Source organism: Chroicocephalus ridibundus, chromosome 5, assembly GCF_963924245.1.
Source record: "Chroicocephalus ridibundus chromosome 5, bChrRid1.1, whole genome shotgun sequence".
Lineage (NCBI taxonomy): Eukaryota > Metazoa > Chordata > Aves > Charadriiformes > Laridae > Chroicocephalus > Chroicocephalus ridibundus.
In genome coordinates this window covers 19,835,535-19,855,257 of record NC_086288.1, presented here as the reverse complement: position 1 = coordinate 19,855,257, position 19,723 = coordinate 19,835,535, and the positions used below count along the sequence as shown (strand labels likewise).

At 37.0% G+C, this 19,723-nt stretch overlaps 1 protein-coding gene across 1 annotated transcript in view; it reads right to left on the bottom strand.

Annotated features, from left to right (window-relative positions):
* The window catches only part of TRPC3 (transient receptor potential cation channel subfamily C member 3), a 39,846-nt gene that overhangs the window by 3,125 nt on the left and 16,998 nt on the right, over nucleotides 1–19,723 (bottom strand). Inside the window, exons 3-10 of the mRNA XM_063335814.1 lie at nucleotides 17,560–17,745; nucleotides 10,307–10,471; nucleotides 7,213–7,429; nucleotides 5,709–5,942; nucleotides 4,109–4,373; nucleotides 3,324–3,519; nucleotides 2,074–2,283; nucleotides 613–696 (exon numbers count right to left, since the gene is read on the bottom strand). Coding sequence (XP_063191884.1) covers nucleotides 613–696; nucleotides 2,074–2,283; nucleotides 3,324–3,519; nucleotides 4,109–4,373; nucleotides 5,709–5,942; nucleotides 7,213–7,429; nucleotides 10,307–10,471; nucleotides 17,560–17,745 — 1,557 coding nt within the window. The remainder of the gene's footprint in view (nucleotides 1–612; nucleotides 697–2,073; nucleotides 2,284–3,323; nucleotides 3,520–4,108; nucleotides 4,374–5,708; nucleotides 5,943–7,212; nucleotides 7,430–10,306; nucleotides 10,472–17,559; nucleotides 17,746–19,723) is intronic.

Here is a 19,723-nt window from a genome sequence, read left to right as displayed (position 1 = left end):
AGATTATATCTGTATTTTTATACCATAACTGCCAGGGTTCCTTGTCTGTACTAATATACTTGTATATATCTAATCTAATGTAGCTTGTCTTAAAAGAATTTGCATAGGTGGATTACATACCTTCAACGTTTTCACTAGAGGAACAAAAGCTCCTATTTACTCTTTTCTTTCCGAGCTGGAAAGCAGACAGGAAGGTAATATCTGACAGACTCCTCCTATCAGGGAGAAGCATTCCCATCTGTAGGAATGCTGAACGTCACATCTCAGATCATGAGAAGAAAGGAAGGGAAAGTAATGCTAACCTAGTCAGCTCAATGCTTTCACATCCCTTCCCCAGAAATCAGTTTCAGATGTTTGCTTCTCACACTTTCCAAACTGGGACATCAAAGGAAAAAAAAAAAAAATCTAAGTTTTGTATGGGCTAGTTTTTTAAATGCTTCAAATAATGGGGCTTGAACAATAACTGTCTTTTTTCCAGTAGCATCCTGGAGTTTGATTTCTACAGGAGGTTTTCTTTATCTGATGAAGGCAAAATGTACTTGAAACACAAAATTCTGCTAGTACCTTCACACAGTTCTATTACTTAAAACAGTGGCCACTGTAGGTACTTACCTGATAGCGTGTTGGCTGATTGAGAATGCTGTTAAAACTGTGCGATTCAAAAACTCTGGAGTTCGACTGAGTGAAAAGGTTTAACTAGGAAGAAACAAGACAAAATTAAAATATATTATAGAATTTGCAGTTAGAATTCAGCTCCATTTTTTTTTCTTGGAGACGCCTCCATACTCACTATATCAGAATATTCTTTCCAAAAAAACTGAGATTGCCTTGACTTATTTGTTGGTCTGGGTTGTTTTTTTTTAAACACTTACAGTTTTAGCCATCCTGTTCACAGCACAACTTCAAAGCAAATGTGCTTGCACAGCTGAGGAAATAATGAATGACGACTTGGAAGCAGGGATGAGTGGCTAGAGCAAGGAGAGACTCTCTAAACTGGCTTTAACAAAGAGCTGTTGTGGATCTGCACTCTTAAGCATACGTTTAACTACAAATACATGCCCCAAACCATTTCTGCTTAGTTTGAAGTGTTCTTCCAAAGCACCATTTTCAGGAATAGTAATACATGTAGAAAAATGATCATTGTTCAATTATTCAAGGATCACAAAGCCATCAGATCCCAAATAATTTAAGTGTTTTGCAGCAGTGGGCTAGAAACTGAAGGGAAAAAACCTACCTTGGACAAGATGGCTTTGTGACCAAGGCGGATGATTTGTTAATACCAAATCAGGGACCTAACTCTTCTCTCAGATACACTGGTGAAGGTGAAGCAGAAAAATGTGTATGAAGAAGGTTCAACCCCCTAATCTGCACCTGTCATTAATTTCCTATGTAGCAAATTAAAAGTCGCTGAAGCAATGATAGCTGATCTCTCTGGTGGGGTATGTGAGCAAACTGAAGTCAGCCTGAGGCTATATTGTGATCTAATTCTCACAAGGGTGTTGTGACACTGCATTGCATTAATATTTGTAAAGAACCTAAGCTTAGAATGTCATGGGAGTGCTGAAGATTATTGTTATTACCAAGCCCGCCTCTTTCCTGTTGTCTTCTGTTGAGAACATTGACTTCGACAGTAGGAAGTGAATTTCATACTGACCACACTTTATCCTTCTCCTGCCTGTCATGAAAGGAAAAGTTTTCTCATCTCGCTCCCCTCCCCTCCTTTTTTTTTTCACCCCAAACTAAAAAAAAGTCTTTCTAATGGAGGAGGCCGAAAGCATCTTTATTCAATATTTAGGTCATTCCTTGTGGGAATTATTTGCATCCTTGAATACTCAGTTATTTTTGTTTTAATTGTGTTTTTCCAGTCACTGGACCATGTTATCCTAAGAAAATTTATAGCTATTATTTGGTTTTATGTAGTATGTTTAGACAGTCTGAAATACAGATCTATGAAAATAAATGCTTGACTAATTACCAAACTATCATCAGAAGCACAAATCATACCCTAAAACCTAAAGAAAAGCAGAATGGACACACAATTCTTCACTGCAATGAAAAGATTTCAGTACCTACCCTAGATTTAGAATTGCCCATTCCCATTTCAATGTCCTTCTGCAGCCCTCTCCTCCTGCACTTAGAAAAGTTAATGATCCTCATGATGAAATAGAAAAAAGATTTGGGGCTTGGTACCAGGCTGAACGGTGGAGGTAACGTTTTGCCATCATCAAAATACGACAACCAAAGTTTAGAACGAGCGAACTTCCACTCTACATCACTGTCATCCTGTGTTGAGATATAAAAACAGGTATGTCCTTTGTTTTCATGAAATGCAAAATTTCTTCCAAATTAAACTTCTTTTAAATATTGACCCTTTCTGCTTTTAGTTGAAATGTTATTTGCTTGCTAGTAATACTCCCAGTAGTTCTGCAAAAATGCAATCACTTTATCAAGTTTATTTTAACTAAATTTCAGTTGTCTTTTTATGGCAACATCTCTTTGACAATACTTAGTTAAAGCATGTGAGCCATTTAAACAAGTGTTATTTTTGCACTGAGTGAAAGACAACATATAAACTCCTTGCTATTTAAAGTGGATCTTTTTTGGGTTTTGTACAGTCTTGTTTTCTCATTAAAGTGGTCACATGAATTTGGTACTCACATAAGTGATGAACTATTAGCTTCAAGGCAGACATGGTTTAAAATGGTAGTACTCACAGCTTTTTCATAAACATGAAAAATAACTGATTTATAATGGAGTACAGAAAATAGAAACTTTGTTGTCATAAAGAAATTCTGTTCAAAACTGACAAACTGACTTTGTCCTAATACATTCTTACTGAAGTATTCCAAGGCTGGACTTGGCTTACTCCAAAGGTGAAAAGTTTGTTTATTATAACTAGTTTTCTCCTGCTGAATGATTGAAGCGCATTACATTATGGAAACATGCAATAAGCATGCTAAGGAAACTGCGAATGAGCCACCCATGTCTAAAATGTTATGGCCAGCAACTTTGTTTTCTACTTCGCAGCAGTTCTCCTTTGAATATTACTTTAGATTTTAAGATTTCTGGATGGATGACATCTCCTTAGATATGTGTACGTGACACATGATGAACTACTTGTTCAGATCCTGTAAGGTTCTCCAGCTTGGCTGGCTTGTTAGATAAAGTCAGTCCTACTGAACACAGTATGTTTTGTGATCTCCTTTACCGAGGTAATCTCTTCACTGTACTTTTGCATATCAAGATGTGCTTGTTGAAATAATTCCTAATAATTCTGCCCTTTTCAACATAGCAAAAGAGAACAACTTGAAAACAGAGCCCACCTCAATTTCTTGATATGAACTGTTGATCATAGCAATCAGCATGTTGAGCAGAACTACCACCATTGTTACATTGTATATGCCATAAAGAACGTAACCAATGTTCTCTATGAACTTATGATCATATTTGAGGACAACAGAAGTTACTTCAGACAAGCCAAATATTGACCAAAATAAGGTCTTGAAACTTTCTTCCACTCTGTAGGGGAAAAAAAAAGAAAGGCATTATTACTAACTACACAAATAAATAAGTTGTGCTAACAGTAAGCAACAATCTATCTCAAGTGATTTGTCTGTGAACCAGGTTTGTAGAGCACTGATCAATACAACAAACATGCAAGAGAATATTTTTCACAGTATGTTCCATCTCTCCATAGTGCTCCATCTATACATCATAGAGAATATAGTTGGAACAACACATGCAAAACAACAGTCCAGGAGTTAGAAAAGTATAATATTTCCGGGTTTTGAGATGAAGGATATCCTCGTCTCATTATTTTCCAGTCTAACTCTGCAGGGGGCAGACCTTCCCTGTCCTAATAAACCTAAAAATGGGGCTAATGGGAAGGAAACTGCTGCACTCCTTCCAAGAGCTTCTGATTAACCCTTCTGTTAGGTCAGCTGGTCTTTTGTATTCAGCTTTCTCAGGTTCCGAGATACCCGATTTCTCACCGACTTCAACTGTCTTCAGTTTTAATGCTAGGAGACAGGATACAATATCTCACAGACTTAGTGAAAAACTCAAAATTTCATATTGGCTTTTTACTTAAACATAACATCATACTTACGTTGTAAAGGCTGGGTTTAGTTTAGCTCCAAGGTAGTAGGAATACAGTATGAACATTCCAATCATAAATGCAAGAAATACCATAATAAAAAGGACCATAAACTTGAAGATGTCCTTAACGGTCCTTCCAAGGGAAATCTGCAAGGGCCCAAAACTCTCATTTGCAGGCAGGATGTATGCAATCCGAGAAAAGCTAAGAACGACAGCAATTGCATAGAGGCCTTCGGATATTATCTGAGGATCAGATGGGAGCCATTTATCTCTAGCTGGAAGATATGAAATACGGGGGTAAATATAAGGAGTTACTCATTTATCACTATGTTTAAAAATTAGTCTTGATAGGATTTTTCCATGAACATGTCTGAATTTAGTTGATACAAATACTTGAAGTATGAAGTAGCAGGTGCTACTCTGTTCCTATTTCCTTTAAGTCACAAATAATGAATATAACTTACATTACCTTTTGCTAGAAGAAAAACTGTAGTTGAAGAAACATGACATTTTCTTCTACAGTTTGCATTTTAACCTGAACTATATAACAATAAATAAATCCTCACTGCCTTTCTTAACTCAACTGTATTATTTGCTATCTTAATAATCATTATGCTAAAGCCAGAAATCTATTCATGTTTTGTGTTTTATTGATGGGAAGTTCACAGTGTTGGTTGATAAGAAATTTAATTTGTTAATCACACTAAGCTTTTGCCATTGTTACAAGTTCAGGATATAACCTGGTTCCCACTGAAATCATGAAGATTTTTGCCGTTTACCTCAATGGAAGTAGGATCATGGCTTTCACACACAATATGCACAGAAACAACTGAGTTTATATATAAACTCAGAAATTGTTTATTACGTGAATTAATGCACCATCTTTGCAAAATAACACTGAATTAAAATGTGTTTCATCTCAAAATACCATGTGTTTCTAATTGTACACATTTAGATTGATTATATAGCAATTAACATAAATAACAAAACCAAGTCTGCTATTATAATATATTGAAGTTCATAAAGCATATGCTAAAATACACTGTCAGCAGCAAATACAGCCTTTGTTGGTGCAAACAGAGATTCATCACACCTTTAATTACAGTTTCTGCACTGCAATAACTATTTAGTACTTTTATTCTATTTGAGTAACATTTATTGAGCCAGCATCCCTCCTTCAGTAGGAAATGCTGATAGATCTTTACAAATATGAGTACAACTGAACGAACCAAAAAAAATTTCACATCAAAATTTTATCTGTTGTGCACTAAGCCAAGAATAAAATATAGCTTGCAAATGTTTAAAATCCAGAGGGTCAAATTTAGCTCTAAGATAAACAGCTACAATAAAATTACGGACAGCTATGTTTGAACTGATTTTGTCCTCATGTCTATTGTTTGGTTTTAATATATTGGCAAACTTATTTGTCAAATTACCGTCATAACAACCATTCTTTAAATAGCATGGAAATAAAAATATTGAGGGAGAAGTGGTTAGACAATGCTATGAACACAAACACATGCAAATACTCATTTTAGGGCTTTGAAATGCTAGTGTATCCTACCAGTTTTTCTATGTTCAGATCTGTGTTGCAGAAAAGTTAAACTCACCGTAAGTAAAATATTCTATTTCTGGAGGAAGTGTGACCTCAGAGAGGTCATTCTCCTCAATGTAGTTGTCCACATATTGTTGTGCTTTTGTGGCCTGCAGGAATGCCAGAAGCCTTGCTGTGAAAGCGGCAATGAAAATGGACAGCATCCCAAAATCCAAAACATTCCATAACTGCAAGATATATTCCCTGGGTCCTTCCAACCACAGCTCTTTGCATTCTGACCACATCATACCTGCAACAAGAAATCAAAAAAACCCCAAACAAATATAGCCATGTTGGCCAAACTCTTTTAATTTAAACTCTCTGCATTTTCCCATTTCATGAAACCAGGTGGCCCTAGTGGAACAAAAATTCACTTATTTGCAGTGTCACAGAGTCATCATACACCTTGAGGAAGGCTCTCTTGGTTTCAGCAGGGCTGATCAAATGGCAAGGTATTAATTGATATGTGGAGATAAAGCTCAGACACTCAGACATCTCCACATAGGGTAGCGTAGAGCCACAACTTTGCAGTGAAAGTATTATGGCCTAACAGTGTAACTTCTAAAGAAGGAAAAATGTTAAGTGTGGAAGAACTCCCTCCTCTACTTTCCTTAACATTTACATTCATAAAACACTTCTGAATCAGAAGGGTTTGTTTTTACAGAGAAGCACAATTACTCAACTATACAGATGACCAAATATAAATGGCACAATTACACTACTCGTTCTCCACTCTACAGAATAAGATGCTTTTCAGCATAGGAAATGGAATTTGGCTACGCGTAATTCAGTTTTCTTACTCAAGCTTCTACTCAGAAATTCATTTATGTGGAATTAGTCCAGATCACAGCCTCGTCATAAGCTAGAGACGTAGTTGTTGGGAATCAAGACATCTTCAAAAATTTTTCTTAGGGGAAAAAGAAGCCCAAAACAACAAAACCACAAACCCACAACTTTTTTTCCTGTTTCTCATATACTGATGAGTATATGCTGGGACTACCAAAAGGCAGCACACGAGGGATAAGCATCTCCCTACCCTAACACAGTTTAAGATAAAGCAGTGTTTAGACCAGGAGATTCAGGTGATTGAAAAGGCACCTTCACATAGCAGACACAGTAACACTTCCTTTCTCTTCTGCGGCCTGTACAAGCTGAGAATGCTACATTATCATGTGGCTAACTGACATTTTGCTACGTAAAGCACCTGACTTTGATGAAATGCTAGAAGATAGCGTTTTTTGCCACACGGAGTTTCAAATAGCTGATCAGGTTTTGTGAAAAAGAGCACCTGAATAATGAGAACTGACTCATTAGCCCCTTGACACTGGTAGAAACTGTGATTTCCCCAAATGCTCTGATGTTGTCACCAGTTCCAATGCACTGTTATCTGCCCTAAGGGTTTTACTTTAACCGCGCAGCAGTTGGAGCAAAGGTTTGGGATCTGGGCATCTCTCCTTTCTTTTAGAATTTATATCTGCAGGAAAACAGTTGACAAAATGATGAAGGGACAATATACCTACCAAGTACCCATACCATGATCAGCATTTCTGTCCAGGTGAACTGCGTAGTCTTCACCCTAAAGATCTGCTTAGGGTAATCAGTAACAGTGACATTCGGTAGCGTTGTTATACCTTCAAATCTGTCTGAAGCATTGAACACCAGCAGGCCTAGGAAAATAATGAAGGATGCTGCATGTGCCACAAATTTCATAAATGGGCTTCGAAGAATTCTTCCAAGCTGCAAAGGCAGAATGAAAGCAATCACTCAGTTTTCTCAAAGAAACAAACTCTTTCAATCAGGCATTCCAGAAGCATAAATGGGCACTCAGAACTCCCGACAGTCTGAAACCTAGTTTTTTTAAAGGATACTTTTCCAAGTGCACTGAACTGTGATACTTCTCCATTTCAGACAAAAGTCTCCCAAAGGCAGTCTTATGGAATTTCTTGTCCTGTTAGTGAGTGTTTATGTTATTCCATAAACTCTAGATGGCAATGTTTGAGGGGAAACACTCTAAAGAATTACAAATGTTCAATGGCTGTGACCAGACTTTAATCTAATGCCTGCAGATACCAATGGGGGTCTGGAAGCAAGCCCATGGAAAAATAAAATAAAATATGCTTTCCTTACAAACAAGAACCTACTATTAGCTTGTCTGTGACAATAGCTCTAGGAAAAATTACAGACTCATCTTCTCATCTCTGGCTACTGCATTCCATCCACAGAATATATGTTGAGAGCAAAAAGTCCTATATAAATAACCTGTGTCTACTAAACATAATGACTACTCCATCACAATGGAGTGAGAAGGACAAGATCAGAAATATTACTGATTTCAAATAAATTCAGTGTATTTCATTCACATCTGCACCTGGTAAAGGACAAAACAGCAAGTGCAGAGGCAGTCTGCACCAGAAGAGAGAACTGGCTGCCTCCAGAAGACCACACTGGAAAGAGCAATGGGTCTGTGGCTGTTACTCACTGTAGGAAAAAGAAGAGCCTGTGATCCCATCAGTACGAGCCTTATGCTGTAAGCCAGCATCAGAAGTGCCAAGCTATAAGCCTTCTCCTCTGAGGACAAACTGACAGCATCCTTTATTCAGGCAGTGAAGGTCTCATGTGGCCAGTGCTGCTGCTACTCCCCACCGCGTAATCAAGAAATGCAGGTACCAGGGAAGTGGCCCCACAAGCAGCCATTTGTTCATTGGCTCAAGCACAGAGACGGAACTGAGATTCCCTAACCACACTCTTTGGAGACCTCCTGGGGGGAACGCACATGTAGGTTTACTTGTCCTTCCCAGCCTACTTCCCTTTGGAAGGAGTAATACCTTCGGAATACACCCCATTTCTGTGGCCTGAGCAGAACAATGCTTGTCCCAGCTCCGCACAAGGTGTAACAAGGTAGATGCTAGAGAGACTTCTTTATCTTAGCTCTGCACACCTCTTAAGGCATTTCCTTCGGTACAATAAAACAATATACTGCTCCACACATAATGCCTGACCTTTATTAATGTTAATATACGGTTCTAATGCGATAAACTATCACATACGTCACCCATATTATGCAATATTCCAAAATCCCCTGTGAAGAGCTCCGTTATCAGCAGTATCATATAAGAAAAAAAAAGAAAAGTTCAGCAGATGGGGAAATGGAAGTAGCTTTCTTATTTCAAGGAATGGTTTTGCCCAAAACTGCAGTCAGCCACCATGAACTAAGTGGACCAGCACACACTAAGTAGCATTTACTACATGTGCAAACAATCTCAGGTTCCCTTCCTGCTCCTGACCTTTAGAAAGCATTTTGAAATTACAGTATCAAATAACTGATCTGAATGTACAGTGCTTTTATTTGACATGAGCACTAGCAAAAATGTCAGGTGTTTCTGGTACTGGGAATTACAGCTCAAGGACAAATGTCACTTTTCCATATTAGACACCAGCTAAAAGTATATTAATATGTTTCTATGATATGGAGCTGCGAGTAAGGAGTATCTTTACTACAGATATGCATGGAAACTGACATTTCAGAAAATAATGACGGTAACAATTATACTATTTTCATAAAGGTTTAACTTTAAAGTAAATAAATATTTAACCCAGAGAAAACACCAGGTTCCCTTGAAATATGCAGGAGACGAGCAAAATCTTACCCTTTTTGAGGTGAACTACAAGAGCAAAATATAAATGAATGACACATTTTTTTGCCATACACTTCTTAAGGAAATAAAATTGAAAGACCACATTCAGCACAGAAGTAAATTTACTTAAAATTTTTTAAAAAAGTTAATGTAACAGAGAAATCTTCCTTTTTCTGATTTACCAATGATCTATCAATACGCTTCATTTGCAGACAATTCACATGCTACAGACTATTAGGATTTCAAAGAACCCCTGTTATTTTCATTGTGAGATCATCAAGACAGATGGAAGCATGAAATTGTATTATATGAATTATATTTTCATATAATTTTGAAGAAGTAAGAGTTTTCACAGTTACTCTCTTTTACAAATATACCCTGCCACATGGCTGGAATACTGCATTTAATTTAATTTCTGCTCTATGGTTCACTTGGTAAACAGATCTCGTAGGGCAGGTACAACAAATATTTTACTGAAGTTCTGCATCTGTGAAGTCAACAAATGTCCTGCTAATGGTTTATACGGGAACAGCATCAGACCTTAAGATGCCATCAGAGGAGACCTAATATAGAATCTGAGTGGTCACTTTCAAAAAATTACTAATAAAAAGTTACTAATAAAAATAAAATTACGTAGCAGAGATTGTGAAGTGAGCAAGACCTATGGAAATGTAAAAAAGAAAAAAAAAAGAAAAAAGCTCTCAGAGAAGTTGTTTGTTTTTGTTTTTGTTTTTTTTTTTTCTTTCGTTAAACTTCACAACAATTTATTTTCATGCTTCATCAGTATGGTCCCCTCATTACAGTGCAAATAAAACAAATAGTATCTCTTGGATCAAGAGTAGAAATTACTAAAATTATCATTAATTAGTTAAAATTTGGAAGCAGCAGAATTAGAGGTACAATATTGCGTTTTGAATGCCAGAAATAGAAAAACAGCTCCCAGAATAGTACAAGATACGTAATTTATAAAATTCAGTACCCTGCTACATGGTGCAATCCAATAACCAATGGCTAGAAATGGAAGGCCCAATGCCACAACCAGCACAACCAGACACTTGATAGCTATGGTCTGCTCCCGTAATCCTGAGAGATTTTCATACCAGATAGTCAGTAGCTGTTGCTGACAGTTTGGATGGGCCACAAACTAAAGAAAAAGAAAGAAAGAAAAAGAAATATTATATAAAGAGTTATATAACTGCTACATACACGATCACAATCACCTTAAATATCTGTGTTAATTTAGACCTTAAGAACCATGTTTTTTCTTCTTTCCTTTAAAATAATGGTTAATAAATAAAGAAGAAACTGCTGAGACGACTTAAAGCAGCACTTTGGGGATGAGGTTGCACATGTGGACAGCCATCACTGACAGAAACCTTTTATGCATTATTCGAACAGCTTCACATGCCCAACTGAACCCAGTCAGAGTTGAACCTCAGTCCTAACTTCCAACAATTTCTCAGCAAATCACACTGATTGAAGGTACATGCAGAATTCCTGCAGAAACTGAAAATTCTGGTCTGATCATAATCCACCACTAGCCTCTCCCATTCCTGCACATGCTCTTCACAGACCTCCTCAAACATCGTTGCCATTTGATTTGGTTCTTTGACAAAGATTCCAAATACCTCCTTAACCATCTATATGTCTTCAGTCTAAAACTTACTGAGGCAACAAATAAATGAAACGAGTACAGCACAGAATTTTAAACCTCACCAGAACGCACAGAGATGAATATTAAAGGGGTTTCTTCTCTTTTACTACCATCGATGGTGCTATCAATAGAGCTATCACCTCTACTTAGATGTAACTTGGGATTTGAAAAATAATCAGAAGCCACTTACTACATTTTTATGTTTTGTGAAAAATAAAATTTAGCATTCAGTAATATAAGGAAATTCCATTTTGTGAAGCAGATGAAAACATGAGCTTATGATTTTGATGATGCTCTAAGGACTCTGTAATAGACTGTATTTTGCTATGCAGTTTTGTATTTTCTCTAAGTTCATGCCTTTGATACCATCTCAGCTGAAAAATATTAAATCTTCAAATTTGACAGTTTTCAAAAATAACTTTTCCTTTTTCACCATTTTAAGATTCTAAAGGACCTGAATGTACAGATTGTTATCACTATAGAGTCTTATGCTATTTGTGTTTTAATGAGTTGTTAACAGCTTAACAACACACTGCAGAAGGCTCAAATAAGATCTGAGGGGTATACTTTGACTAAAAATATAAAAATTTCAGTGATTTCTGAGCAAGAGAATTTTATTTTTAATTAATTATTTTATAAGGTGTTCCTTTTATCTTTGCTGATTAGCTTACATTATTATTTATCGATATTAAGTATTTGCTTATTTATTTCTATAGCACAAGGGCTTAAAGGTATCAAACATAATAGAAGAAACTGCAAGAGTAGATGCGTACAAATATCTGAATAAATATAGTCTCTGATAAATGACCAAAAGTTGGCATTTTCAAACTTGAGTACTTAATTTTGTAAGATAATATTCAGGCATTTAAGCAATAATGTCATGATTGTGAGTAGTCTAAGCATACACAGCTACCATCGAATTTCAATACATTGAGCGTCGGGCCATTTTTGGAATGTTCAACCCTACATTCAAATTTTGATATTTACTTTTCTTGTTCTCAGACATGGACACCTGAAAGATGATTTTTGAATACACTTACCTTTTTTTGACCTAACTTGATGCCCAGTGAAGTCAATGGTAAAATTTCAACTGACCATAACTAATTAGAGTCAAGACATCATCAAGGACTTTTGTAACCAAGTGCTTTAAAACAAGGGGAAGGAAGCCAGAAAGACATCAAGACAAAGAAATAGGGCATCAAGTGAATTTATCAGGATCTAGTTATGAAAAGACAATCAGAAAAACAGTCTTAGGATTAACATTCAACTTCTCCTCAGACAGCTATCACAACACAGACTTGCTCTCCCGAGACTTTTTTCTAAGTTTCATTGGTCTTTTGCTTCCACAAATTCTTCCCTAAGCATCCCAAAATTGAAACAGAGCAGAGATTGAAACATTAAGATACTAAACTGGCACATATTAAGGATATAGTACCCACTAAAAAAACCCAAAAACCAGTCAACTTCCATCTTTCTCCTATGCAGCAAATACAAGCAAATGTTACTTTCCTGGTTTCAGTAAGATTTCAGTACATTCACAGGGAATGATTCCCAAATTAATTATGGAACGATAAAACAAGATGCTGCCAACAACTGCATTGGTTTAGATATACTTTAAGTTTTACTTTACTAAAAATCAACTCTTGGTTGAGTTTGCTGAAGGGTGAGCATGTATTGCTCTGTTTTTAAAGCACTGTTGTACTTCTTTAGGATGAAGCATTGGGGACAGAGGAGATGGTGTAGCCACTCCATCAGGATCATGTTGTGTAACCAGGAGGAGTGTGTAGTCCATGTTGGGTGCTGCTACTGAAGAAACATAAGGGATGCGAGGGAAGGAGTATTCTACAGCTCCCTACATTCTTTGCCATTATATTTACATTTCTGGTTAAGTCCATTTCTGAAGTGTTATTGTACTCATCTTTATCCATATTACTATTATACCATGTCCTGTGATACTGCCACATCACAAAAGCATGTGCGACATCAGTTAAGCACGAGGGTAAACAGCCGAGTTATCACAGCACTTTCAAGAAATCTGGTAATTTATTTGTCGCATTGGTCAACAATAACTATTAAATCAGAGTAAAGATGCTAGGTAGTTGGACAAAAAGGATTTGAAAATAATTCTGATAACTCTGATAATCCATGTTGGATTAAGAGTGAGATTTGATCAGAGTTGCTTGTACTTAAAAAAAAATTACTGTAATCCTTGGATATCCATTTTATTATCCTTTGTACTCAGTTGAGATCATAATGTACTATATACACTGTTGTTTGCCAGGTCTTGCCTGCAAAACTCCATTTATATTCCAAATCTCATTAAAAAGTGCATACAGTAGTACAATAGGGCAGAACTTCTTTAAAAAAAAATCAAATTAAATAATTGGCAATGAAAACAGGGAACCTTAAGTCTCAAAAGAAGGAATCTGAAGATGTTGCATGAACATTAAAAAGGGAAGCAATCTTCATATTTTAATCTACTTTGCTCCAAAATGAAACTCCCAAATTATTTTGGTGGATGGTTCATTATGAACACACATTAACACAATTTGTACCTATAGTGGAATGGCCAACAGAAATACATAAAAAGATTTTAAAGTCTTTAAAAAATTAATGTCAACCTGAACTATGTTTATCTTCTTTATATTAGGCTGTCACCTTTGAAGCTTATGCACCATAAGAACTGCCAGCCTGGTCCATTTGAAAAAAAAGAGACTGTTTTTTGTGTGTTTTTGTGTTCTGACATATGGCCCCGGTCTCTTCTTTTGCTAAGATAAATTTCATTCTCAACTCAGGATATCAAGGGATAAATCCCATAGCAGATTAACTGTGGCCAAAGACAGGAAAATAAAAAATTATTTCAAATTACAAAGGCATTTTTAAAAAGCAGGCTTAAAACTGTAGCAAAGAGGAGAGAAAAGAAACACCCACATCATTCCTCCAATTACCAGAGGGAATGGGAAGAAACAGCAAAGGAGCTTGCCTAGGGCAATGAACCAGCCCACAGGGCCTCCTGCATCTCATCCAGAGCTCTGCGCTGGTTTATTCCTCCTGGCCTATCAACATTTTGATCTGATGCTAAGCAGAGATCTGCCTGTGCTATAACTTTCCCCAGAAAAGGGAGGAGTTAGTGAATAAGATGCCAATGGTTACAGCAAGTTCTTCTCTGGCAGTAAGTCTAAGGGCTCTCAAGATCTTCGCAACTTATGTAACTTTGGCAACTGCACTATCTGTACCACTTCCAAGCCCTCAGAGCAACTCGTGTCACTTCTCCCATCTATAAAAGCTCTGAAATTCATCCTTCTCTCCAGCTCTGATGAAATACTTGAATTTATGATTTTATAGGTTTTACTTCCAGCAACTGCAACCTCTTCTGTTTCCCCCCTACCCCATTTGTCTCCCCCCCAGCTCCATCAGTAGATGGACAGTAGATTCAAATCATATTTCACCTACCAATCACATCACCCTACAAGCTTGTTCCTTCTGCATTTCTCTTCTCTCATCCTACTTTCCATGCAGTTTCTTACTTTTCATTACATGTTGATCATATTATCACATTTATATAATATTTTAGGATCCAGTTCAAACCCCAGTGGGCAAAGACGCATGAGGACAGTAGCTGGTCACTAAAAAAAAAAATAATCCCAATTTTAATTTAGCTGCTTTTCTGGGCATAATTGACTGTAACACTCCAGATGCATTCAGTTTCATGACCATACACCAAGCCATCAGTATGTAAATATTTTTCTGTATGACTAAGAGTGATTATAATGTTATTTTTTCCCAACATCCTAATGAGTGAGTTTAGACCTAGCAGGAACAGATCCTGGCATGCTCTGATACACAAACACACAACATAAAGAGAATTTTTAAAACTTCTTTCTTATTTGAAACATCACTGTTTGAAAATTAAATCCTGTGATTTTAGTCAAACTCTTACTGATTTCACTTGGAAATTCCACTCTGATTTTTATCTCAGCAAGAACTGGAGAACTTGGCCTGGTGTCAGCAACTTCTCTGAAATTTTACTGGCAATCTGAAGACAGAGTTAAGGTACAATACTAAAAGCATGACTGCAGCAGCAATTCAGCATATGGAGCAAGACTACTTGTTCTAACTAGTTTTTCTTGGTTTTTTAATTCCCTTAATCCGTCACCATTGGGGCTGCAGTTTCAGTCTGAACCTTAGCCTCAAAAATCATACTGCGTTTACAAAATGGGCTAGTCTTTAATGCAGTGCCCAGGGTACTGAGTGCAAGAGTTTCATTACTAATAGAATTAAAAACTCCATTTCCCTAGCAGTGAACTTCTGAGCACATTTGCTCACTTGTCATATGCTTTTTCCTGTCTCTCCTTCCTCTGAAAAGGCCATACGGCTTATTAACCATTTCATGGACCTGCAGTTCTGTTTGGCTGTGCTATTTGCAACAGTGAACTGACCTTAATGTAGCTGACCCAGAAGCCCAGCTAGAAATACTGAACGTGAAGAAACATAGGCCACATCCTTATCTGCTTCCTACAGCTATAGGGTTGAAAGCATTTCATGTGGATGTCTGAATCTGTTCTACAGTCAGAATATCTCTATAATCTGCCACAGTTGTAACGGAGCCAGTCCCAGCATCAAACCACCATTGTGGCAGAGACATTTCCTGGCTCAACCCTTGTCATGCCCTCTGGAACGGCCATTTACATGGAACAGCACATGTATGAATATGATAACAACTCTGCACCATCTATTTATTTCCTTCCACCAAGTTCATTAGTCTTGTAGGTTCTGAAGTGTATTTGTCATGAATTGGAGCCAAAACCTTGAGTTTATCTGCAACTAATTAATTTCTTGCAAGTGAAGAGAACAAAGTTTGCTACGTGGAATTGTCTTTTTTTTTTTTTCCTCCCCACTATGCAGATTATGCAGATTTTTGTTATTCTTAACAGATCTGTGTGGCCCTTTGCTCAGCAATGAATTTCATCAGTGACAACATCCTCTTGGAAGAAAACCACAGTCTTCAGCAAGAAAGCTGAGACAAGAATCTCAGCAAAGGTTTAGTACACGTTAAAATGCAACAGCATAAAGAATTCATGTGTTATTTAGATATGGCAACATGCTTACACACTTTGATTCTTTCCCTGTTCCATATCTTTTAATTAATTTAATACTTGTATATCTTTGCCTTGAATTTTGGTAATTAATTTGCATTTATGTACTATAGATCAATTCTTTATTGGAAACAATGATTTGCTGTTTTGGATCTGCATTTGCAGTTTTTGTTAACCATCTTTTGGGGACATAATAAACACCAACATCTCCCGGTTGTCCTGGCAGGCTGCTTACAATTCATTTTATATGGCAGATTGGCTCAACAGGTGGCCACAGAATACAGTGTTATTTATGCTGAAAGACACAAAGACTTCTTGTAGAGATGATGAGACTATAATGGCTGTTAAGAATGGAAGTGATGCTAAACATGTAAATAGGTAGCTGTAAATAATACATAGGCATTGCTGTATTTCTTGAGTTCTCTCACAGTAGGACGCAGACCTATTTGCTGTGCTAGGGTAGTGGGATCTGGAAGAGAACATCACAGCTATATATTGAAAACTGTTGCAATAAACGGATATCCATTATGTCAAATGTGTGATACACAGCTCCATTTTTTAACACATAACATTCATTCACAAAATTGTTCATTAAAAACTACTTTGAGAGGCATCAACTGAAAACATACTGCACTTTACAGAACACTGATAAATACAGGCGCAAAGATGAAGAACGGAAATGAACTTATTAAATAGCCACAAATATATTTCATACATTTTCAGACTGAATTTTAAAGTATTTTTTTAAAGGAACACACATGGTAATCATGTAGAATTTCTCACTACAACCCACACACTTGCAGATGAGCTCTTTGATTTACTGTCATATTTTGAAATAAATAAAAAAATAATATACTTAATGACAACTTAGATGTTTTGTTTTCTCTTCCCTTTCCAAAGTGGGAAAAGGAAGACTTTTCTTTTTTTTCTTCAAAAAAAAAAAGACCTATATGTTGATAGAAACACTAGTAGAAAGCTGCAAGACTTACTTTCCAAAATTTACTTGCCCAATTAAGTTACTTAAGGTAGAAAGCAAAGGTAATAAAAAGAACTATGAACTGACCAGATCTTTTCATTAGTTGAAACCAACGCTTTTGCCAATACAGCCTTCTCTTCGGATTAGATATTATCACACAGACTGGCAGGAAAACACATCCTTACTTTCACTGAGTGAAAGCCGAGCACTGAAATGTTGTCTTTTGGATTAATCAGGAGAAGGATCTGACCAACTGTGTATAACCTTGCTAGCCCAGCTGATTTATGTAATTAAAATCTCCTGCCAATTCTCAGCTGTGGAAAGTAGATTAAACTAAACTCCTTCACTGTAGTCCCCTTCTGCCAGCTTCTGCCTTGTGAGAATCTTGATTATACACACTGTATCTCAGTAATGCGTCTGACCACCGCTTCATAACACCTGTGGAATAATGAGATGACACTGTGTTCCTATTACAATGTCTGAAAGCATTGGCTATGAGGAGTTACCTTTTTGACTTCATACTTAATGGCCAGCTTCACACGGCTCAGCGATGCTCTGTGTCTCTGTGCTTCAACCGGCTCAGAATTCAAATCCCCATTCAGAATGGCCTCCACTTCTTCCGAGTCTCGGCAGAGATCAAGAACACCAACCACAAAATCTTTGCACTGCATAGACAGCTTCCGATAATCATTCTGAAACAGAAGGGTGAGAGAAAACAGCCCATGACGAACACGCTTAAGAGTCAATGGCAAGGGAAAAGAACCTGGACAAGCTGCTAAAAATTAATAGTGTGTGTGACTGTTACACAGTACGTCAAGTTAGGAGAGTATCAGACATTACAGAGCTCTTGTATAGCGGAATCATTTTTCCTCTGACACAGAAAGTGAGGAGAGCTATTCAACAGAGCATGGGAATATTACATAGCAGCAGATGGGCAGCAAGGGGAAGTTGAACAGATAAGTAAGAATTGTGCAAACAAACCAGGACCAGAACTCTTGAAATACTAACCTCACCCTGGCAAAAACTTTGCAGACAATTAATAAAATAATTCTTACAGAGTTGCCTCCCAGCCTACAAATATATTTCCATCTATCTAATCTCCTCTCTTCTGACAAAACATTTGTGGCTACATTTCAAAATTTAAGATAACTCTGTAAAACATGCACACATAAATCTTCACTTGCACTTTTGTTTATGCTTGTATATGTCTTCCACTACCTCTGTGACGTTGCCTATAAGCTCTTAACTGGTAGCTACTTCAATAGAAACCTTGGTCTTCATTTATGCGTCCACGTCTTCCCGAGCAGATTTCTAGGGCTTCTTTAGCCAAGATGCAGCCTCTGATTTCCTCACATGAGGCTATAGTTGGAGGAGGAAACTTGACTGAACCTGCCAATTTTACCTTGTTGTATGAATTGTTTCAGTGCCCAACTGAAAATAGCTTAGCCTTCTTTTTCAATTACTCCACAGCTTTTCTTCATTTTTTCCCCCCACTAGGCCACCAAAAAACTACTCTGAGTCCTCTGTCTCTCCATTTTTGTGTGTTCACTGTTCATTTTCAGACACTGCCTTTTTTTAAATCACTTTTGGGGGGGTACAGATTTTTCCTTTGTGGTTTCTGTCTTCTCAGAAATGCTTCCTTACTGCTTCTGCCCCCATAATCTTCTCATTTTAGCTCATTTTTCCCCCCGCCCGAGTCCCTCGCTTTTTCCCCCCTTGCCTAAGTAACTTTTACCTCCTTGTACTACTAGTTTTGCTAGTTTTCAACTTAGCATCTATAAAATGGGATAGAGAAACCATTGTGCTCTCAGTAGCTTCAAATTATTTTGGGAAGAGATGCAAAAAGAGGCTGCATAGGATAATGGCAAGAATCAGCTATCAATCCCATAGGTCAGATTCAGATATGAATCAAAATGAAACATTACTGGAGACAAACAAATACTACTAGGAATTGTGTTATTATGGAAGACTAACATCCCAGACACAGACTTGGAAATAACCAGTTCTAATCACAGACCTGAACAGGACCCAGTTATTTCTGTTGGTCATAGATGACTAATTAAAGTTGTCAGTGAAACAACAGGATTTAGGTTATTTTAGATTTGTTTTTGGTAACCAAAGAGAACAGTACAGAAGAGCCAATTATAAAAATAATACGGGCACACATGATTAAACTCAGTGAAAGGATTAGTAAGCATATGTATGACTACGATTTAGGACTTTTAAAAAGGCAAAGTCTTATCAGAAAGCTAGTCAAGGGAGTGGAATGTACTTATAAGCATGGAGGTCCAAATGCAGAGAAGGCTTTTAAGTAAAAGATGTGAAAGTGATTAGACATCAGATCCTACAAAGAGGTAAGAAAACGTAAAGAGAAGATGGACATTTTCTTCAGTGAAGACAAAGTAGAGACTAAAAGCCAAAACCAATACGCACGTTCAGTTTATTAGAGTCCTATATTCTTAACACTGTTTATATTGTTTTCAGAACAGAATTATTATGTGAGAACTTAATCACCCTCCCTTAAATTTCCAATTTCAAGCAAGAGTTGCTACATATTTCACTATGGCTAAAGGCATTTATTGAGATGGCTGAGCAAAACCCACAATAATCATCAGATACAGCATAATGATTAAAGATACGATGGATTAAATCTTATTCTGTCAAATTTAA